General features: G+C 51.2%; 1 protein-coding gene, 1 long non-coding RNA gene and 1 pseudogene across 6 annotated transcripts in view; all 3 read right to left on the bottom strand.

The window, feature by feature from the left end:
• The window catches only part of SCARB1 (scavenger receptor class B member 1), a 79,546-nt gene extending 76,340 nt beyond the window's left edge, over positions 1-3,206 (bottom strand). For 2 of the 5 annotated variants that reach the window (XM_049697836.1, XM_049697837.1), the window contains exon 1: positions 2,851-3,206. In XM_049697836.1, the coding sequence (XP_049553793.1) occupies positions 2,851-2,976 (126 nt within the window). In that variant the 5' untranslated portion in view covers positions 2,977-3,206. The remainder of the gene's footprint in view (positions 1-2,850) is intronic. The other 3 variants (XM_033440687.2, XM_004276648.4, XM_033440690.2) reach the window with 3 other exon arrangements.
• Positions 3,207-9,323: 6,117 nt separating this feature from the next.
• On the bottom strand, positions 9,324-9,676 carry LOC101286554 (E3 ubiquitin-protein ligase RBX1-like; annotated as a pseudogene).
• Positions 9,677-15,540: 5,864 nt separating this feature from the next.
• LOC117203967 (uncharacterized) lies at positions 15,541-15,943 on the bottom strand. Its single transcript, XR_004486946.1, has 2 exons — positions 15,825-15,943; positions 15,541-15,684 (listed from the first exon to the last, which is right to left on the bottom strand). It is a non-coding gene; the product is annotated as an uncharacterized LOC117203967 (long non-coding RNA).
• Between the last annotated feature and the right edge of the window lie 2,931 nt (positions 15,944-18,874).

Here is an 18,874-nt window from a genome sequence, read left to right on the forward strand (position 1 = left end):
CAGATTAACCCCCCCAAAAAAAATTATAATAAGAAATCGGTAATCCCAATAATGGCAGAGATGTGAGGGAGTGACTAGTTCCATACTCTGTGGATGGGACTGTAAACGCCCTCAGTCTTCAGAAGGGCCATTAGTCTGTGTCCAAATGCAAACTGGACATACCATCTGGACTAGAGGCTTCTCTTCTAGAAATGTACCCGGTGGAAATGTTCATCCAGGTACATAGAGAAGTATGTATGAGAAAATTATCAGTCAATGGACAAACGGGTAAGTAATTAAGTGTACAGCCATTCAAAGGAATACTATGCAGCAGTGAAAAGTGTGACCGATTTAAATGTTTTGACATGGAAAAATTCCCAAGTGATATCTGTGAACTGAAAAGCAAACTGCAGGCTATTTCGATGTAGTTTATAGTTCAATATATGTAAATATATATATATTAATGTGTCTAAATCATGCTTGTGATGTGTATCTTCATAAAAATCTAGAAAGATACTCTCGGATGACAGTGGTACTATCCCAGGAGGGGAATAAAATGGGGGGAACCTTTTTTTCCCTCCACTTGAATTTTTTTTTTTTTTTACAAACAAGAATCCATGTATTTTATATACACGGACTTCTTTAACCCCAAAGCATAAAAAAAAAAAGTAGAAATCAAAGCACAAGCCCTCCCATTCAAGTTGCACATGGACACGTGCAGCCAAAGAAAACACCAGCAGGCCGTCCCTCCCTCTCCTAGCATCCCACCCACTCGGTCCCCTGAACACAGATGCCCTTCTTCCAAGGGAAGGCTCTTGGCCAGGGTTCAGCCTGAGCTGTCCAAGAAGAAACTGTCACAGGCTGGACTCGCCTCCGTGCCTTCACGCCACTCAGCCACAAACCAATCACCTTTGGGATATTCACGGAGGGCGCTGGCTGGCTCTCACTCAAGTTTAAGCCCAGAAATCTTAGTTCCGGGACAACTGAGGACGGTGGCGCTTTCCTCTTTGGAAGCCCTGAGGAGGAGTGGGAAATTAGGTAGGGCGTGCGGGTGTGCATGTACACACACACACACACACACACACACACACACACAGAGAGAGAGAGAGAGAGAGAGAGAGAGAGAGAGAGACATCCTTCATCTGATTGAGAGCCGTGAAAAGAAAACACCTGAATTATAGTCCAAGAAGGACTGGGCTGACAAGATTCTGCATCAGCTATAAATCCCACTCATCCTCACACCCCCAAAGCAACAGGCTCTCTGCACGGGATCTTGACGGGCTTGCCACGCTTACAGCACCCAAGTGATGGTCTCTCCAGGGCTCACACAGTACAGAAACCACAAATTTGGCGGCGTTTACGGCCAGCTTTCACTGAGATAAAGCTCTCATAGCTACTTTGAAAAGCAAAACAGATACACCCGTTGGCCACCACGGGAGAGAAAGAAGCAGTTCTGGCCGCTCTCAGGTTTCCCCAAGAAACTTTTTCCCGCCACTTCACGGGCAAGAAAAAAAAAAACACTAAGAGAAACTCGCAGCTCAATGTCACCATCGGCCAGGATCTCCTTGCAATCAGATTACAGGATTTAATGGGACAAGATTTGACAACAAAACAAAGGACACAGTGTGGCCAAGATGACTCAGACAACTGCTCACCCAGAGACCTCGAGAAAAACCAAACTTGCTCCACCTTTAAAGCCAAAAACTGGCAGCCAGGTCCGAGCAGATGCAGCCTTCATTCATTCGCTCATTCATTCATCTCCCAGGCATCCTGCGCTGGTCACGGGGCACAGACACGGAATGCGGACAAGTCCCCATTCTCAAGAAACTCGCCTAAAGAAGCCGGTTAAGGGGAAAAGAGAAATCAACTAGCAAGTGATGACAGCCACATCTCTATGTGTCTGGCTGGATCTTGGGCCAAGGTGAGCCTCAGTCTCCCCTCCCGGCCCTGCAGGTGCTGGCCTTTCCTTCAAAGAGCTGAATGCTTTTACCTCAAGCGTGATACTCTGCAATCTCCCTGTCCTTCAGCAACTCCAGGCTCATTCAAAAATGCCGCCAGACACCCAGGGCAGAGTCTGACGGTCTGAGGCCAGCTGACAGCCTTAATTTGTTTCCCTGGTTGAAAGGGCAGTGGTGGATAAGGTTAGGATCGCAGGAAAGCTCTCAGGCTGTGGACTCCCCGAGGACCCTGCTTATGCAGCCCTGGGCTTATGCCTGCCTCTGTGTGGATCTGGGGAGAAAAGCGGCTTATCGCTGCCAATCTGCATCAGGAAGGCAGCGTCCGGGAAGGACAGAGCAGCCCATTCTGCCTCTGAGAAGGGGTTTGTATGGGGAGGCTCTGGACAGCAGAGACCGCCGTCTGAGCACCCACCGGCCTGGGCACCCATGTGAGTCTCACGTGCACGTGCATGGAGGGTTCCTGTCCTCCTGTGCTCACAGGAAACAAGCAAAGTGCAGCCCTAGTTTTACCGCACACTGTCACAGGCTGCCACAGAAGAGGCAAGAAGCATGTGAGCCCGCTCCTGGGCTCCTCCAGGCAGTACCAGAAACGTGGCCACACTCCAGGACCGCCTCGGACCCCAGACCCTTAGGGTGAGGTCAGGCTCCCAGGTGGTCTCTAATTCAGGCTTCCCCAACCCGGGCCTGCACCTCCAGCAAAAGCCCTGGATGCCCTCCTTGGCCCCCGAACTCAGCCTGCGTCCTGGGTCGGGGAGGTTCCTGGGAAGGTGGCCTGCTGCCCCTCCTCATGCCCTCTGGGCTCTCCGGTGCTCAGGGGCCCCGGCCCAGGACACCCGGCCCTCCTCGGCGCCCAGCGCCCTCCAGCCCCTGAGGGGCCCGCGTGCACTGACCTCCGGCCGGGCCCCTCACCCACCTTGAGGACCTGCTGCTTGATGATCGAGGGCACCATCACGATCATGATAACGCCCAGCACGGCGCACAGCAGCCCGGCGAAGCCCAGCGCCGCGGCCACCCGGCGCGCTCTAGAGCGGCTGCCCATGTCTGCGCGCCCCGGCGCCCGCGCGGTGCTCGCGGAGCTCCGCGCCTGTGGAGGGACCGAGGCGGGGACGAACGTGACTGAAGCAGCGACTCCGCGGACGCGGGCCGCAGCGGCACGGCGGGCCCCGGACCGCAGCGCACGGAGGAGCGGCCCGGCAGGTGGCCAGCGGTTTTATGTGCCATCGCCGGGGTGGACCGCCCCCGGGACGACCTGGGCACCAGGATCTGGGCGGGCGCCAGCATCTGGGCGGGCGCCAGCATCTGGGCGGGCGCCAGAGGACGGGGGCTGAGGGGCGGGGCCTAAGCTAGCAAGGGGCGTGGCCGGGGCGGGGCGCGGAGAGATGGTCCGATTGGGGCGGGGCCACGGCCGCCGGCCCCAAGCTCTAGCTTCCGTTTCCGCGGGAGGGAGGCGCGGAGTTCTCGTGGGCTACGTGCAACGTTGCGCCTGGACCCTCTCCACCTCGTAACCTTTCTCCCCTTCCTCACTCCCAGCTGCTCCCCGCTCACCCCTGTCCCTGATCCCGCCTCCCCATCTTCCTCCCCCTCCTCCTCTGTCTCCTCGTCCCCCCCCCCGCCTCTCCTTCCTCCCCCTGCCTCCCAGACCCTCCTCCTCCCCTCTTCTCCCCTCCTCCCCTCCCACTTCCTCTGTCCTGAGCGTCGTCACTGTTCGTATTTAGTACGAATTGCCCAACTCTGGCAGGGACTCCAGAGCGCCCGCCCCCAGCTCTGCGACCTCCTCTCCCCCCAGGGCGCCACACACACCTTACCGCGTGTGCGCACACACATGCTATTGCAGCCTCTCTCTCCGTGGAACAAGCCCAGCAGACTCCCGCCTCAGGACCTTGTACCCCTACGACTTGGAATTCTGTCCCCCCCAGATATCTGCCCGGCTCCTTCCTTCACGACTGCTCCGCCACCTTATCAGAAAGGCTCTTCCCTGCCACCCTGTGTGAAATAAAATAGCGGCCAGTTCTCCCCTCACCCCTCACCCTTATCACCGGGCCACCACCTGGCCTGTTCCAGGTTCATATGTTCTTGCGTTCTGACCATCGCCAGGCGCTAGAATGCTCCAGGCAGACAAAGCTTGAGCGCTGCCTGGCTGGGAACGCTTGCTCCCAAGGAACATTTTAGAATGAATCGGCGAGGAGCCTTCTAGGTGGGGTCCTTGTGCTAAGTGCCTGGCCCACAGCGACTCCGTTCTACAGATAAGGAAATAGGCACAGAGGGTTAGGTCAACAAACCCAAGTCCCTGCTTTCTAACGAACAGGGAGACAGACGATTGGCAAGTGAACAAATGGACGATGGATTGCAGATAAGTGCTCCAAGAAAATGAAACCTGGGTGCGTGCTCCGCTGCAGTCCTCAAGCCCCACCTGCTCCTAATGCCTGCAGCCCTCCACCCCACCTGGACCTCTGGATCCCTGATGTAGACCAGTCCCCTCAGTCTCTAGTGGGGGCCACGCAGGGATAGGAGGGCAGTGTCCCCAGCCCCTGCGTAAGGCAGGCCAGTCCCTGAGGGCTCAGAATGAGGCCTTCTGAAACTCTTCTTCAACCCTGGAAGGAAGCAGCCTTCTCCCAGGCCCACACTTAAGCAACACAGCCTGGCCTGAGTCAGTATTTATCAGGCACCTGCTGTGACTAGCCAGAGAGCCTTGCCTGGCATTGTGTTCCCCTTGGGAGACCCGACATTGTCCAGGGTACCGGGAGCAGGGAGCCAACCCCTGACCTAGATCAAGATGGCTGGGGCAAAGGTGGCTAGATGAGGCGGCTGTGGTGTCAGATGGGGACAGGTTCCAAGAAGTCCATGCTGCAGGATTTCCTACCCTAGAGTCCTGGGGAAAGTGTCTTGGCCCGTTCTGTGCCTCAGTTTGTTCACCTGTCAAATGGGGATAATAAGAGCCTCTCTCCAAGGGCTATCGCAAGGATTCAATGAGTTGGGAAGATGTGCCAGTGCGTAGAATAGTGCCCCAAGGTGAGAGCACCATGAGGCTAGCTGTTCTTGTTGCTGCCCCGAGGACCTAACTGACCTGGCTTCTGCTCACCTTTCTGCCCCCATGTCCCAACCTCTGCCCCTTGTTCTCTCTACCCCAGGCTTCTGGGCCTTCTTTCTGTTCCTTAAACAGCCCCAGCTTTTTCCAGCCTCAGGGTCTTTGCACTTGCTGTTCCCTCTGCCTAGAATACACTTCCCCACACCTGACGCCTTCTCCTCCTGCAGGTCTCACTTCAAAGCCTGCTCCTTAGAGAGGCCTTCCCTGTGTAATCTGTCCAAAATGAAAGTCCCAACCCACCAGTCACTCTCTATCAAATCACCCCATTTTATCTAAAATTGTCTTATTCGTTTATCTGTTTACTTCTTTCTCTCCCCAGCTCCCAAGAGACAGAAGCTGGTCTGTTTTTGCGAATGGATGTAACCCCAGCACCTGGAACAATGCCTGGCACCTAGTACATACTCAATAAAGGCTTGAAATAATTAACCTTTAATTAATCAACCAACTCATTCATTAATTAATATAATTTCATTGAATTCCTTAAGGCCTTCAGCAGCCATCAGCTGTGGGGATTGTTTTATGTTTGCTGACTTTTGTAGTTCTTGGGAATTAACTAATTAACTAAAATCTGGGGTCTGTGCTCGCCCTGACGCCACCCCCTTCTTTGATACCCAGCTTCCCTCGGCAAGGACTGGCTCGCCTTGACCATCTCACCCAATCTAACTTTCAAGTCTTCAAGGTCCAAATGTACGTGATGCTTACCCAAGAGAGCCCCCAAGGCCACGGCAAGAGTGTTCTCATGTCACGCCACACTGTCACTTGACAAGAGAGAAAGCAGAGATGAAAGGATGTCTGAGACACATGACCAGCCGTGACCTCGCTGTGGGGAGTCACATCCACTGGGGGAGTAGGGGGTGGTGACCTAAGAAGCCAGAGAAAAGACTTCATCATGTTTCAGAGAGAGGCTTTGCCAGGATGAGGCAAGACAATGATGCAGAAGGAAAAGAAAGATTAATGATAGTAAAATATTATCAACGTGCATGTCAGAGAAATCCTGTAAACGCCAAGTCAGATGACGTTCCTCCTCAGCTCAAAACCCTCCCACGATCGAAAGACAGTTAGTAGGAGTGTTGGCAAAGAGGTGGAGAAATCGGGACCCTCATACACTGCTGGTGGGATTGTAAAATGGCACGGCCACTGTGGAGAACAGTCTGGAAACAGCTCCTCGAAAGACTAAACACAGAGTTGCCATAAGTCCCCTCAGTTCCCCTCCCGGATATACATGAGAGAAATGAAAACTGTGTCCGCACAAAAATGTGTACATGACAGCACTCTTCACGGTAGCCAAAAGGTGGAAGCAACCCAAATACCCCCCACTGACACATGGATAAATAAAACGTGAAATATCCCACAATGGAATATTATTTAATATTTAAAAATGAAGTACTGATCCATGCTGCAACACGGATGACTTTGAAAACATTACCCTAAGTGAAAGAGGCAGTTACAAAAGACCACATACAGGGCTTCCCTAGTGGCGCAGTGGTTGAGAGTCCGCCTGGCGATGCAGGGGACGCGGGTTCGTGCCCTGGTCCGGGAAGATCCCACATGCCACAGAGCGGCTGAGCCCTTGAGCCATGGCTGCTGAGCCTGCGCGTCCGGAGCCTATGCTCCGCAACGGGAGAGGCCACGGCAGTGAGAGGCCCGCGTACCGCAAAAAAAAAAAGACCGCATACAGTATGATTCCATTTCCATGAAATGTCCAGAACAGGCAAATCCACAGAGACAGAAAACAGGTTAGTGTTTGCCTAGGCTGGGGGCAGAGAGGATCGGGAGTAACTGTTAAGGGTTCTTTTTGGGGTGACGGAAAGTTCTAAGATTGATTGTGGGGATGGTTGTACAGCTCTGTGAATAGACTAAAACCCATTGAATTGTACATTCTACATGAGTGGGTTGTGTGCTATATGAAGTATAGCATATTTCCTGTGGTTCCCACCTCACTCAGAGTAAAAGGCCAAGTCCTCACCACAGCCCCCTCTGTGAGCTCTGTGGGTCACCCTCATCTCCCTGACCTCGCGTCCCCCTCTCCCCCAGCCCACTCTGCTCCACCTCCTAGGTGTTCCTCAAACCTGCTGCCTTGCCCCTGCCTCAGGGCCTTTGCACTTACTGGTCCCTCTGCTGAACCACTCTTCTCCAAACCTCCACGTGGTCACCTTCCCTTCCTTCAAGTCCTTCTTTATATGTCATCTTCAAAGCAAAGACTTCCTTCCTATCAACCTTCTCAAATTACAACCACACCCACAATCCCCCCATCTCCCTGCCCTGTTTTATTTTTCTCTATTATGCTTACCACCATCCAACACTACATTATTCCTGTATTTGCTTGTTTTATTTGGTTCTCTTCCTCCTCTGGAATGAAAAAGTCTCCACGAGGGCAGGAATCTGTCTATTTTGTTCATTGCTGTATCCCCAACTCCTAGAACAGTGCCTGGAACACGGTAGGTCCTTAATCAATAGGCGTTGATAAACAACAGCTATAAGAGCCCAATGGTTAAGAACCTGCAGCCAGGTTACATAGCTGTGTGGCCTTGGGCAAGTTGCTTAACCTCTCTGTGCCCTGGCTTCTTCCTTACCTATGCAGTAGAGATCATCTCAACAGTGCCCACCTCCTGGCATAGTCATGGGATTAAATGAGCTAATCCTGGTTACACACTTATCGAGGTGCCACCCTTACATGGGGTCATCACTGCCTGCAGGCTGCCACACCTGGTCCGCCCCACCTCAGCGCAGGGAGAATTATTATTACCACCTGGGGCAATGCATGAGCGGTATTGCATGGAAGCTGAATGGCTTGATTCAGAAGAGTCATAGCTGGTTAGTGGCAGGGCAGGGATGGAAGCAAGTCGCTTGTCTCCAGAGCCCAGACATGAATCATTACTCTTTGCTGAAGAAAAAGTGGAGGGAGGGGAAAGAGGAAGTAGTTGGGGAGAGTGAGAGAAAGCACAGGGAAAAAAGAAAAAGCCAGCGAGGAAGAGGAAACAATCACGTTTGGCCACGTCTGCCACCTAGGTCGCCACTGGGTGAAGACAGACCCAGAGTTCACATTCGCTGCTCTTATTCATTCAGCCGATATCGACCTACTATGCGCCAGGCACTCTGCTAGGTGCTGGGGACCCAGCAGTGAACATACAAAGCCTTGCTGACCTTCTATTCCAGCAGACAAGCAAGATCAATAAATGGTGAACATAATCATTGGTAAATTTTATAACATGCCAGGGCTGTGCTGCCCTATACGGTAACCACTGACCACGCGCGGCGACAAGACACTTGAAATGATGTTCACGTGAGAGCTGCTGTGTCCTACACACGCCAGGTTTCAAGGACTTACTGTGAAATAAAGATCATAAAATATCTCAATATTTTGATGTTGATTACACGTTGAAATGACAACATTGGGATATGTTGGGCTAATTAAAAATATACTACTGAGATTGATTTCTCCTGTTTCTTTTTACTCTTTAAAATGCAGCTACTGGAATGCAGCTACTGGAATTCCCTGGTGGTCCAGTGGTTAGGACTCCACACTTTCACTACTGAGGGTGCGGGTTCGATCCCTGGTTGGGGAACTGAGATACCACGAGCCAAAAGATAAATAAAATGCTGCCACTAAAATTTTTTTTTTAATTGCACATTTCTGTTGGACTGCACTGTGTTAGAGGATGATACATGATTTAGCAGGAAAAATAAGAGAACAGGGTAAGTGCCCCCAGTGGGCAGGGTTGCAATTTAAATGGGGTGGTTGGGGGAGGGCCTCTGTGAGAGGATGCCATTTGAGCAAAGACTTAAGGTAAGTGCAGGAACGAGCCACGTGGATATCTGGGGAAGGTCTTTCCAGGCCCAGGCAACAAGTCAGTGCAAAGGTCCTGAGGCAGGAGTGTGCCTGGATAGATGCTCTTTAAGATGCTATAATATCCCATTGATGCAAATGACTTCTTAGGAGCTGTTTTTCTTCAGTAGGTGAAAATGACTCCTGCAGTTTTTTTTTTACAATCCTTTTCTTTTGGCCATGCCAGGCGGCTTGCTTGCAGGATCCTAAGTCCCCAACCAAGAATTGAACCCATGCCCCCTGCAGTGGAAGCACAGAGTCCTAACCACTGGACTGCCAGGGAATTCCCAGAACACTTTTTTTGGAATTTAGGAAAGTAGATTTTATTTGACACAGAGTATAGTAGGGTTGCAGGAAGAGCAAACTGAAAAGACAAAGCAGGAGAGACACAGTTCTATTGAACAATTAAGTAACAGGGGGCAGGTCATTAAATGAAGAGCAAAACAGTTGAGCTTGATCAAAGAATGCTCTTTTTCTAATGCCCATACTTTTGGAATTCCCGCTCTCTCTTGTCCAGCGGACACAACTACCGTGTTTTGAGGCAGCAGGAGTTGCAGGGGAAGTGCTTAAACTCCCCCATGCAATGGCGCATCTTCAGAAGTAGCAGACACCTGGTTAGCTTGACATTCTATGCAAAGATTCATAACGTGGTTCCTGCAGGTGGCACAGTTACCAACCACGCTATCCCAGGCTCAGAGGGCTACCACATTTCCCCCTTTTCATGTCAAAGCGCTTCTTGCCTGCACTGATGCTGGTGCCACCCCAGGTATCTACATCCATCACTGCCGCCATTTTGGAAACACACAGACCCTCGCAGCTGTGCGCATGTTAATGTTAGTGGAGGTATCCAGAGTCTCACCACCACCACCACTTCCCCTAGGAGATTCAGCCAAGCCCCTACAAAACCCTGACTCCCTGCAGAATCACCCACCACCGTGGGAGTCTCCAGACGTCTTCCTTCACTAAAAGCTGCCAGTTGAACTTCACCTTTGCCCCCGCATCTCAGGACTTGAGACATGTATGTCTCTCTGGCAAGAGCTAAGTCTCCAACGCAAAACCACCTTCCATCTCAAAGGTGTAAGTGTAAGTGGGAGGGCTCAGCTGGCAACCAGGAGCTAACAACTCTGCTCTGTGTCTGCCGGATCACAAGAGAAAAGCCTCTGCCTGTTCCCACAGCCCAGACGGCTGGAGACGTGAGGATGGTTCCAGTCCCAGGACGCAGGAGGCTCCTCTGAGGTCACCTGGCCCCGCCGGACCTGCAGGGATGAACATCCATCCATCCATTCATGTAGCAGATAGTCACCCGGCACCCACACTGTGCCAGGCCTACTGTGTGCTACGGGCAGGGGATAGAATAGTGAACAAGACAGACAGGTCTCCTCTGTCCTGGCCTCACGTTTTAGCAGGGGAGAGAGATTTTAAAACAAAACAAAACACACCTAAGCAAATAAATAAGGATTTTATATGATGCTAAAGTGCCAGTGAGAGAAACAGATGAGGTAACACCACAGAGAAATGAGGGGGTGGAGGGGTGACACCAGAAGGGTGAGACTGGGGAGGACATTCTGACAAAATACCCAGTAAGTGCAAAGGCCCTGTGGCAAGGAGATGTCCCATCTGTTCAAGGAACAGGTAAGCAGAGACGGTGCCATGAAGGGCAGGCCCCTCAGATAGCAAGACCGCCCAGTTTATATCTCTTGTCCCAATATGATTATTACTAGCACCCTCCCCCTTTTACTCTCAAATTTTGTGCAATAAATTAATTGTTAGGTTTTTCTTAGGCCATGGTAAAGAATTCCAATTTTAGCCGTGGAGATCTCATAGCAGAAGAGTAACCTAAATCAGAGTGATCTGATCTAGATTTTAAAATACCTTTCAGGGAATTCCCTGGCGGTCCAGTGGTTAGGACTCTGCACTTTCACTGCCGGGGCCCAGGTTCAATCTCTAGTCGGGGAAATAAGATCCCACAAGCTGCGCGGCACAGCCAAAAAATAAAAAATAAAAAAAATATATGGGACTTCTCTGGCGGTCCAGTGGTTAAGACCCCACGCTTCCACTGCAGGGGGCATGGGTTCGAGCCCTGGTCAGGGAACTAAGATCCCACGTGCTGCGCGGTGCGACCAAAAAAACAAAGCTTTCAATGATTGCTAATTTTGAAGGGGTGATAACTGTTACGTGAAGCATTTTCAAGGTGCATACTGCAGGATGTAGGGGAGAAAGGCCATTGTGACTGAGAGTAGCTTCAAAATAATTCACTAAAAGAGAAAGTGAAGAGGATGGATGAAGCAGCTGTAACAAAAAAACTTGATAGGTGTTGAATCTGAAAAATGGGTCCATGGAGGTTCATGGTACAATTTTCTCTACTTTTGTGTCTGTTCCTACTGTAGACTGAATGTTTGTACCTCCCACACACACAACACACACACACAAAATTCATATGTTAAATCTTAAGCCACAGCGTGATGGTATTTGGAGATGGGGGTGTCTCTGGGTGGTGATTAGGTCATGAGGTTGGAGCCATTTTGAATGAAATTCGTGCTCGTATAAAGGAAACCCCAGAGAGCTCCCTCACCACTTCAGCCACATGAGAACACAGGGAACCTATAACCATCTATGAACCAGGAAGTGGGCTGTCGCCAGACACAGAATCTGCCAGCCCCTTGGTCTTGGACTTCGAGCCTCCAGAACCATGAGGGAAAAAAATATCTGTTGTTTATAAGACACCCAGTCTGCGGTATTCTGTTACAGCAGACACAGCAAACTAAGACAATTTCCCTTTTTTTTTTTAAAGAATAAAAATACTTCTCCCTGACTGCTGCTTGAGGGTCAAGAGTAAAAAGTGTGGCTCAGCTAGGATGAGAATGAGGTTGCCCTGCGCAGCCTGGGTTGTAGTGACTTGGGTTGGGGAAGCCAGGGAGACCTGGACGGATGGAAGGTGTATTTGGGATGGATGGATCGGGGGTGAGGGGTAAAGCCAGGGAAGAAATCTGTGTCATATCAGGAAGGGCTCAGTCATTCAACAAAGATTCATTGAGCATCTACCCTGTGCCAGACACAGTGCTGCGCTGGGGGATCCAGTGGTGGGCGAAGCAGCCATGATCCCAGCCCTCTTGGAGCTCACCGTACTGGAGGAGAGACTGACAATAGATAATCACAGAGGTCTAGAATGACAAACAAAGGAAAAAGAGAGAGTTCTCGCAGAGCTTGAGAGTGGGCGGTCCTATGCCAGGATACTGTTCTGTCCCGCAAGAACCACCTTCTGCTTCTCCATCCTGATGTCTCCCCCAAGAAGGTGACCCTCAGAAGCCAGGTCAGCAGCCTCCCTTGTCCTCTGGTTTCTAGCTGGCTCTGGCCACTGGGAGGTAGGAGATCTGAAGAAGCTGAGTGAGGGGAAATGAGACGTTCTCCAGCCTCCTCTGGTGGTGTGTTCTTAGTAAAGATACCGTTCATGCTCCTTTGCTACTCCTCTTACTGAGAATCCATGTTCCTTCCCCCGGAATCTGGGCTGACACTGTGACCTCTGTCAACCACAGGTGGACTGTGGCAGAAGTGACCCTGGGTAGCCTCCAAGAGCGGACCTTAAGCCATCAGCAGCTCTACCTTCACCTCCTGAAACACTCCTTCTTGAACTCGGCCACCATGTTGTGAGGAAGCCCAAGCAGCTGTGTGGAGAAGCCACGTGAGTGAGGACCATGCCCCCAGCCACCAGCCCAGCTGGCAGCCAGCATCTGTGGACCTGCCCGGCACCCTGGCATTCCAGAACTATTCAAGCCAGAAGGTGATAAGAAATACTAAATTTTTGTTGTTTTAAGTCACTACCTTTGGGGTGTTTTGCTTTTTTTTTTTGCAGCAACAAATAACAGAAATGCTCAGGCTGGCCACGACCCTTTCCAAGTAAGGCAGCCCCTCTCCTTCCAGGTTCCAAGGTCATTCCCTCCCCTCCAACCTTCAGCCCTAGGAGTGAGAACAGCTTCACAACTCCTTTTGTTTTCCTCACACCTTTAAAACAGTCCCTGTGTTAAAACCTCTTCAAAATCTCCCAGTTTTAATGCACTGTCCCCTTCCGGCTTGGACCCTGACAGATATGAGAACTGATTCTGTGGTGAAAAAGGAACTAATTAGAGAAGAGGAAGAGAATCCTAGAGATAGCATTCTGGGGAAAAGCCTGGAGGTAAGAAAGAATAGTCATTAAAAACAGCAAGTCTGGAGCCAGATAATCCAGGTTCAAATCTCGGCTCACGTGTGGGCATGATACTTACTTCTCTGGACTTCAATTGCCCCATCTGTAAAATGGGGCTAATAATACCTATTTCAGAGGGCTGTGCTGTGAACCAAGTGAGCTCCTATCTGTGAAGCCCTTAGAACTTTAGCGTGCTTATTTAATAAAACAAACAAACTGAAAGATCTCAGGTTGGTAGAGGGGAGAGGTGAGAATATGAGATGTGAGGTCAAAAAGTAAGCAAAGGTGGGACTTCCCTGGTGGTCCAGCGGTTAAGACTCCTGGCTTCCACTGCAGGGGGCACGGGTTCAACCCCTGGTCAGGGAACTAAGATCCTACATGCCGTGCGGTGAGGCCCCCCAAAAAAAGCAGAGGTGAGGCCCTCCTTTTCCACCATATGTCAATTCAGAAAGCCTTCACTGGCTGGCCCAGATGGGGTCAGGTCCCTCAATCATTCATTCATTCATTCCACAAACCATGGCATGCATTGGGCCCTGCTGTGAAGACAGGGGTGTCTTTGCCCTTGTGGTGCTTTCATAGCAGTGGGGGGCACAGACATAAGCAATCAGGCTGGGTAAAATTAGAGTGCCATGAAAATAAAACAAGAAGACGTCGTAAGGAGAGTTACTTGAGATGGGCCGGCCAGGGGAGGCCTCTCTCAGTAGGTGGCATTGGAGCCAGACTTTGAGGGAGAACGTGGGGACCTGTGAAAAGTGCTTAGAGCAGTGAGCATAGCACGTGCCAAGGTCCTGGGGTGAGCACAGGCTGAACACATCAGAAGATCCACAAGAGGCTAGGGAGGCTGCATATCAGGGAGTGGCAGGGGGAGAAGTGGGGGACCTGGACCAGCGCCAGAGCTACAGGGCCTTGTGGGCCCTGGAGAGGGGTCTGGGCTTTATACCTGGGCAACGGGAAGCCAGTGCAGGATTTAAGCAGGAAGTAACTCGATCCTGTTTGCTTTGAAAAAGGTTCACTCTGTGACCTCTGTAATACACCCTCCCCAAAGCAGATTCCTTTCCCTGAGAGCATTTTTCCCAGGTGCAGGTGGCATTATAGACTCAGTGGTGTGAGAATAATATCTTTGTCCCCACTGGTCTGGGACCTGTGTGAGACCGTGTCCCCCTTGCTCACAGGAAACTCTCAGTAAACACAGTTAAACAAAGAACCCTGTGAGTGAGTGTCCTGTGGTCCCTCTCGGCACCACCCCATGTCTGCCCAAACAGGAGTTTCTGCTGCTGGCAGCCGTGTGCAGAATGGTGTTGCCATCCATTTCTTGCCAAAGAATATTTCCAGAACCTGCTTGGGCCTGGGTTTCAGCCACCCCCGGCACACACCTCAACCTGGTGTCCAGAAGCAGTGTCCCCACTGAGGAAAGAAAATGGCAACTTTGCTGTTCTACAGTTGAGTGAATTTTTTAAAAGTGAATTTTTTAAAAGGGCAAAAGAGTGAATTTTTTAAAAGGGCGCTGTGCCTTTTCTATCCTAAAGGATTCTTTGTACCAACGTTGGCCTCAACAAAACTCCTGCTTGGCGGCACAGCGGCCGTCCTCTTGCTCTGATGCTGTGGGATGTGTCCCCAGGCATCGGCAGGCCCCAGGCAGACAAGGTGGGTGTTGTAAAGGAAGGGGCCGTGACAGGAGCTGCAGTTTTCTGGGCAGGACAGAAAATGTTCTGTCAGGAGAAACAGCAAAACAGATGGGGACCTGATGCAGACAGAGCCGTTTAGTTAGGCTGAAGCACAAACACTTGGCTTTCATTGAAGAAAGCCAGTATACAGCAGGCCACACACGGTGAGAGGTTAAGTGGTTCTCTTGAGTTAGGAAGAGAAGCCTGAAAAACTCCACTCAGATTTCAACAAACCAGCGCTAGTACACTTTGGACCTGAAAACAAAAGCCCTAAGAAATCGAGAGAAAGAGAGAGAAAAAGTTGGACTGTGGGGCTTTTGTGTGCTTTTAGATACTTCCCTGAAGGCTGCTGGCATAATCATGCCACCTTCACATTCCACATTTCAGTTCCTTGAACAAAGTTCACTCCCACCCCAGGGCCTTTGCACCTGCTGTGCCCTCTGCCTGGAATCCTTCCCCTGCCCCTCTTCACATAGTTGGCTCTTCTTCATTCAGTTCTCTGCTCAAATGTCACCTTCCCAGAGAAGCCCCACCCTCCCTCACTCTCCAGCAAACCACTCTATTTTCCTTCTTGAACGTTGTCTGAAATTATTCTGTTGGTTTATTTGTGGACTTGCTTTTGTGTCTGTCTCCCCCCGCTGGAATGCAGCTCTACGACAGCAGGGACTTCGCTCATGCTCTCCGGTACCCAGAACCATCCTGACACATAGAAGACACTCAGTAAACATTCCCTGCATAAGTAAATCAATAAAGCTGTTGACTGCGGCTGCTGGCTACTTGCCAGAGGGTTTCACATCTGCAGCCATTGAGATGCTTTTGGCTGAAAGTACTAGAAAGCACCAACCTGAGCCGTTTAACAATGAAGACATTTATTATTTCCACAAAAGGGGGAAGTCCTGAGACGGAGCAGCTTTGGGGTTCTCAGTTTCCGTGGTCAAGGATGGACATCATTGAGCACCCACGTTCTTTCCATCTTCCTGCCCCAGCATCTGCTGCAATGCAAGCTGGCAGCCATCAACCCGGAAGTCCCCCAGCACACCACCCCCGTGTCTTATTGGCCAAAATTTGGTCATGTGTCCACTTCTCAGCCAATCATAGTGAGGGAATGGTGTCAACCTCAAACTTAGCTGACCTTTAGAATCCTGGGGGGCTTCAAAGTCAGAGCTCATGCCCCGTTCTCGGAGATTTTCGGGGTCCGGGGTCCAGCACCGGGGTTGGTGTTTTTGACTCCCTGTGTGACCCCCACGTGCAACGGGGGCTCAGAGCCATTCATCTCGGGCTGTGGTTCTCCGTTCTGAGAGATGGGAACAAGATAGAAATGCAAATTCTTGGTCCTTACCCCAGACCTGCTGAGTCACACACTCTAGGGCGAGGCCCAGTATCTGGGTCTTCACAAGCCGTCCAGGGGATCAGAACTCCTGGGGACTGCGAGAAGGGAGGAGAAGAATCTTCCAGAAGAACAAATGCTTTGAGTGCAGCCTGTGGTTGGGAGGGACTCCCACGCTGACGGGTCCCCCAGCTCCTCTACCAGGAGACAGGCCCATGGTCTCCCATTCCATACTTTCCTCTGAGGCCGCTGAGATCTGCAGCAGCTTCAGATGTCCCCGGGCTCTGTGACCTTGATTTTGATTTTGGTTCTCAAGTGTGGCCTGAATTGAAGTTAGTGCAATCAGCTGGGGGCTCCATGGGCAAAGGGCATCTTCTCTTCCAGTTCCTCTCTCCCCAGACCTGCCCCCCAGGGAAGGGAGACAGGTTCTCAGGCAGGAAGGAGTTTATTTCAGCAAGGTGTTTACCGGTCCTAAGATACTGGAATCAAGTTCCTGAAACTCTACCCGAAGGAACTCATTCAGAGAGCAACAAGACACCAGCGTCAGCCCAGGCTTTGTTATTGATGTAAAAGCATTTGAGTCGTTTTTCCTCTTCGTTCTGTTTTCTCTCCCTCCTACCCCCAGCTAACCATTAAGATTTCTCTTGTCTTGATATTTCTCGAATCCTTTTATTTCTCTCCATCTGTAGTGGGTAGAATTGTGTCCCCCAAAAAAGATATGTTCAAGTCTTAACCCCCAGGACCTGTGAGTGTGACCTTATTTGGAAATAGGGTCTTGCGGGCGTGATCAAGTGAAGATGAGGTCATCCGGGATTGGGGTGGCCCTAAATCCAATGACTGGTGTACTTATAAGAGGAGGGGACACAGGGGAGGCTGGAGTGATGGGTCTACAAGCCAAGGAACGCCGGCAACCACCAGAACTGGAAAAAGCAAGGAAGTTTCCTCCGGTAGAGGCTTTGGAGAGCATGCGACACCTTGATTTCCAACTTCTGGCCCCCAGAGCTCTGAGAAACACATTTCTGTTGTTTGAAGCTGCCCAGTTTGTTGTACTTTGTTATGGCAGCGCGAGCAAGTGAATGCACCATTTCCACTGCCTTGGTTAGATCAGTGGTTCTCACACCTGAGGCACTTCAGAATCACCTGGTGGGATGGTGGTAGGGGGGACCCAAAGAGCTGCCCCCCGCAATCAGGGGGCCTGATTCAGTAGGTCTGGATGGGCTTATAATCTTGCATTTCTAGCAAGTTCCCAGGAGACACTGACGCTGCTATTTTGGAGACCACACTTTGAGAATCACTGAAACACCATCGTCCTGCCTGGACGACAGACCCATCCCCCAACTGGCCTAAACTGTCTTCTCCATCCTCCACCCGCAGGCAGGCAGAGCTTCTTAAAACTCACCGTGGAGGGCTTCCCTGGTGGCGCAGTGGTTGAGAGTCCGCCTGCCGATGCAGGGGACACGGGTTCGTGCCCCGGTCCGGGAGGATCCCACATGCCGCGGAGCGGCTGGGCCCGTAAGCCATGGCCGATGAGCCTGCGCGTCCGGAGCCTGTGGTCCACAACGGGAGAGGCCACAACAGTGAGAGGCCCGCGTACCGCAAAAATAAAATAAAATAACAGGGGGACTTCCCTGGCAGTTCAGTGGTTAGGACTCTGCACTTCCACTGCAGGGGGCACAGGTTCAATCCCTGGTGGGAGAACTAAGATCCCACATGCTGTGCGGTGTGGCCAAAAATTTTTTTTTCGTTAAAAAAAATAACCAATTAACTTTTCTTCCCCTGCCCCCCTTTTGGCCCCATCGCATGGTATGCAAGGTCTTAGTTCCCCGGCCAGGGATTGAACCCGGGCCCCCTGCAGTAGAAGGGCAGAGTCTTCCCTGGACCGCCAGGGAAGTCCCTTAATTTCCTCTTTAAAAAAACTATTTTATTGAGTCACACACCATAAAGTTCAGCCTTTGAAGGCATAGGATTCCATGGGTTTTAGTACGTTCATAATGTTGGACAACTCTCACCACCATCTAATTCCAGAACATTTTTATCTCCCCCAAAAGAAACCCCATGCCCTTTAGAAAGTCACTCCCTGCTCCCCCTCCCCCAGCCCCCGACAACCACTCATCTGCTTTCTGTTTCTGTGGGTTTGCTTATTCGCACAGTTCATACAGATGGAATCCAATCAACTGTTAAAAAGAACGTAAGCAGGACTTGAATGGACCAAATGATGAGATTGGGGTGCGAACCACGGATTACAGTTCATTCAATTCTGTGCTCTGACAGCCAACAGGAAAAGCCAGAATCTGGGTCATTGTGGCGATGTTCAGGTACTAAATTAACCCCTACTGGAGCAGCCCCACTTCTGGCGTCTTGTTACGCAACGTAACAAAGGTCTCTATTGTTCGAGTCGCTTTTGATTGGATTTTTCCTTACTTACCACCCAGAGCCCTCAAAGTGATATGACCCAGAAACCCACACCCCTACGGCTGCAGGTCCCTCCAGCCATGAGCCTTTGCACATGCTGTTCCCGCCGCCTGGAAAGACTCTCCGACCAGCTGCGGCTTCCCCGTCCTTTTGACTTCAGCCTCTGTTTAAAAGTTACCAGAGAGCTTCCCTGGTGGCGCAGTGGTTGAGAGTCCACCTGCCGATGCAGGGGATGCAGGTTCGTGTCCCGGTCCGGGAAGATCCCACATGCCGCGGAGTGGCTGGGCCCGTGAGCCATGGCCACTGACCCTGCACGTGTGGAGCCTGTGCTCCGCAATGGGAGAGGCCACAACAGTGAGAGGCCCGTGTATCGCAAAAAAAAAAAAAAAAAAAAAAATTACCAGAAGTCTTATTTTAGGGGCTTGCTGGAGGCCCTGTCTACA

This window comes from Orcinus orca, chromosome 15, assembly GCF_937001465.1.
Source record: "Orcinus orca chromosome 15, mOrcOrc1.1, whole genome shotgun sequence".
NCBI classification, from domain to species: domain Eukaryota; kingdom Metazoa; phylum Chordata; class Mammalia; order Artiodactyla; family Delphinidae; genus Orcinus; species Orcinus orca.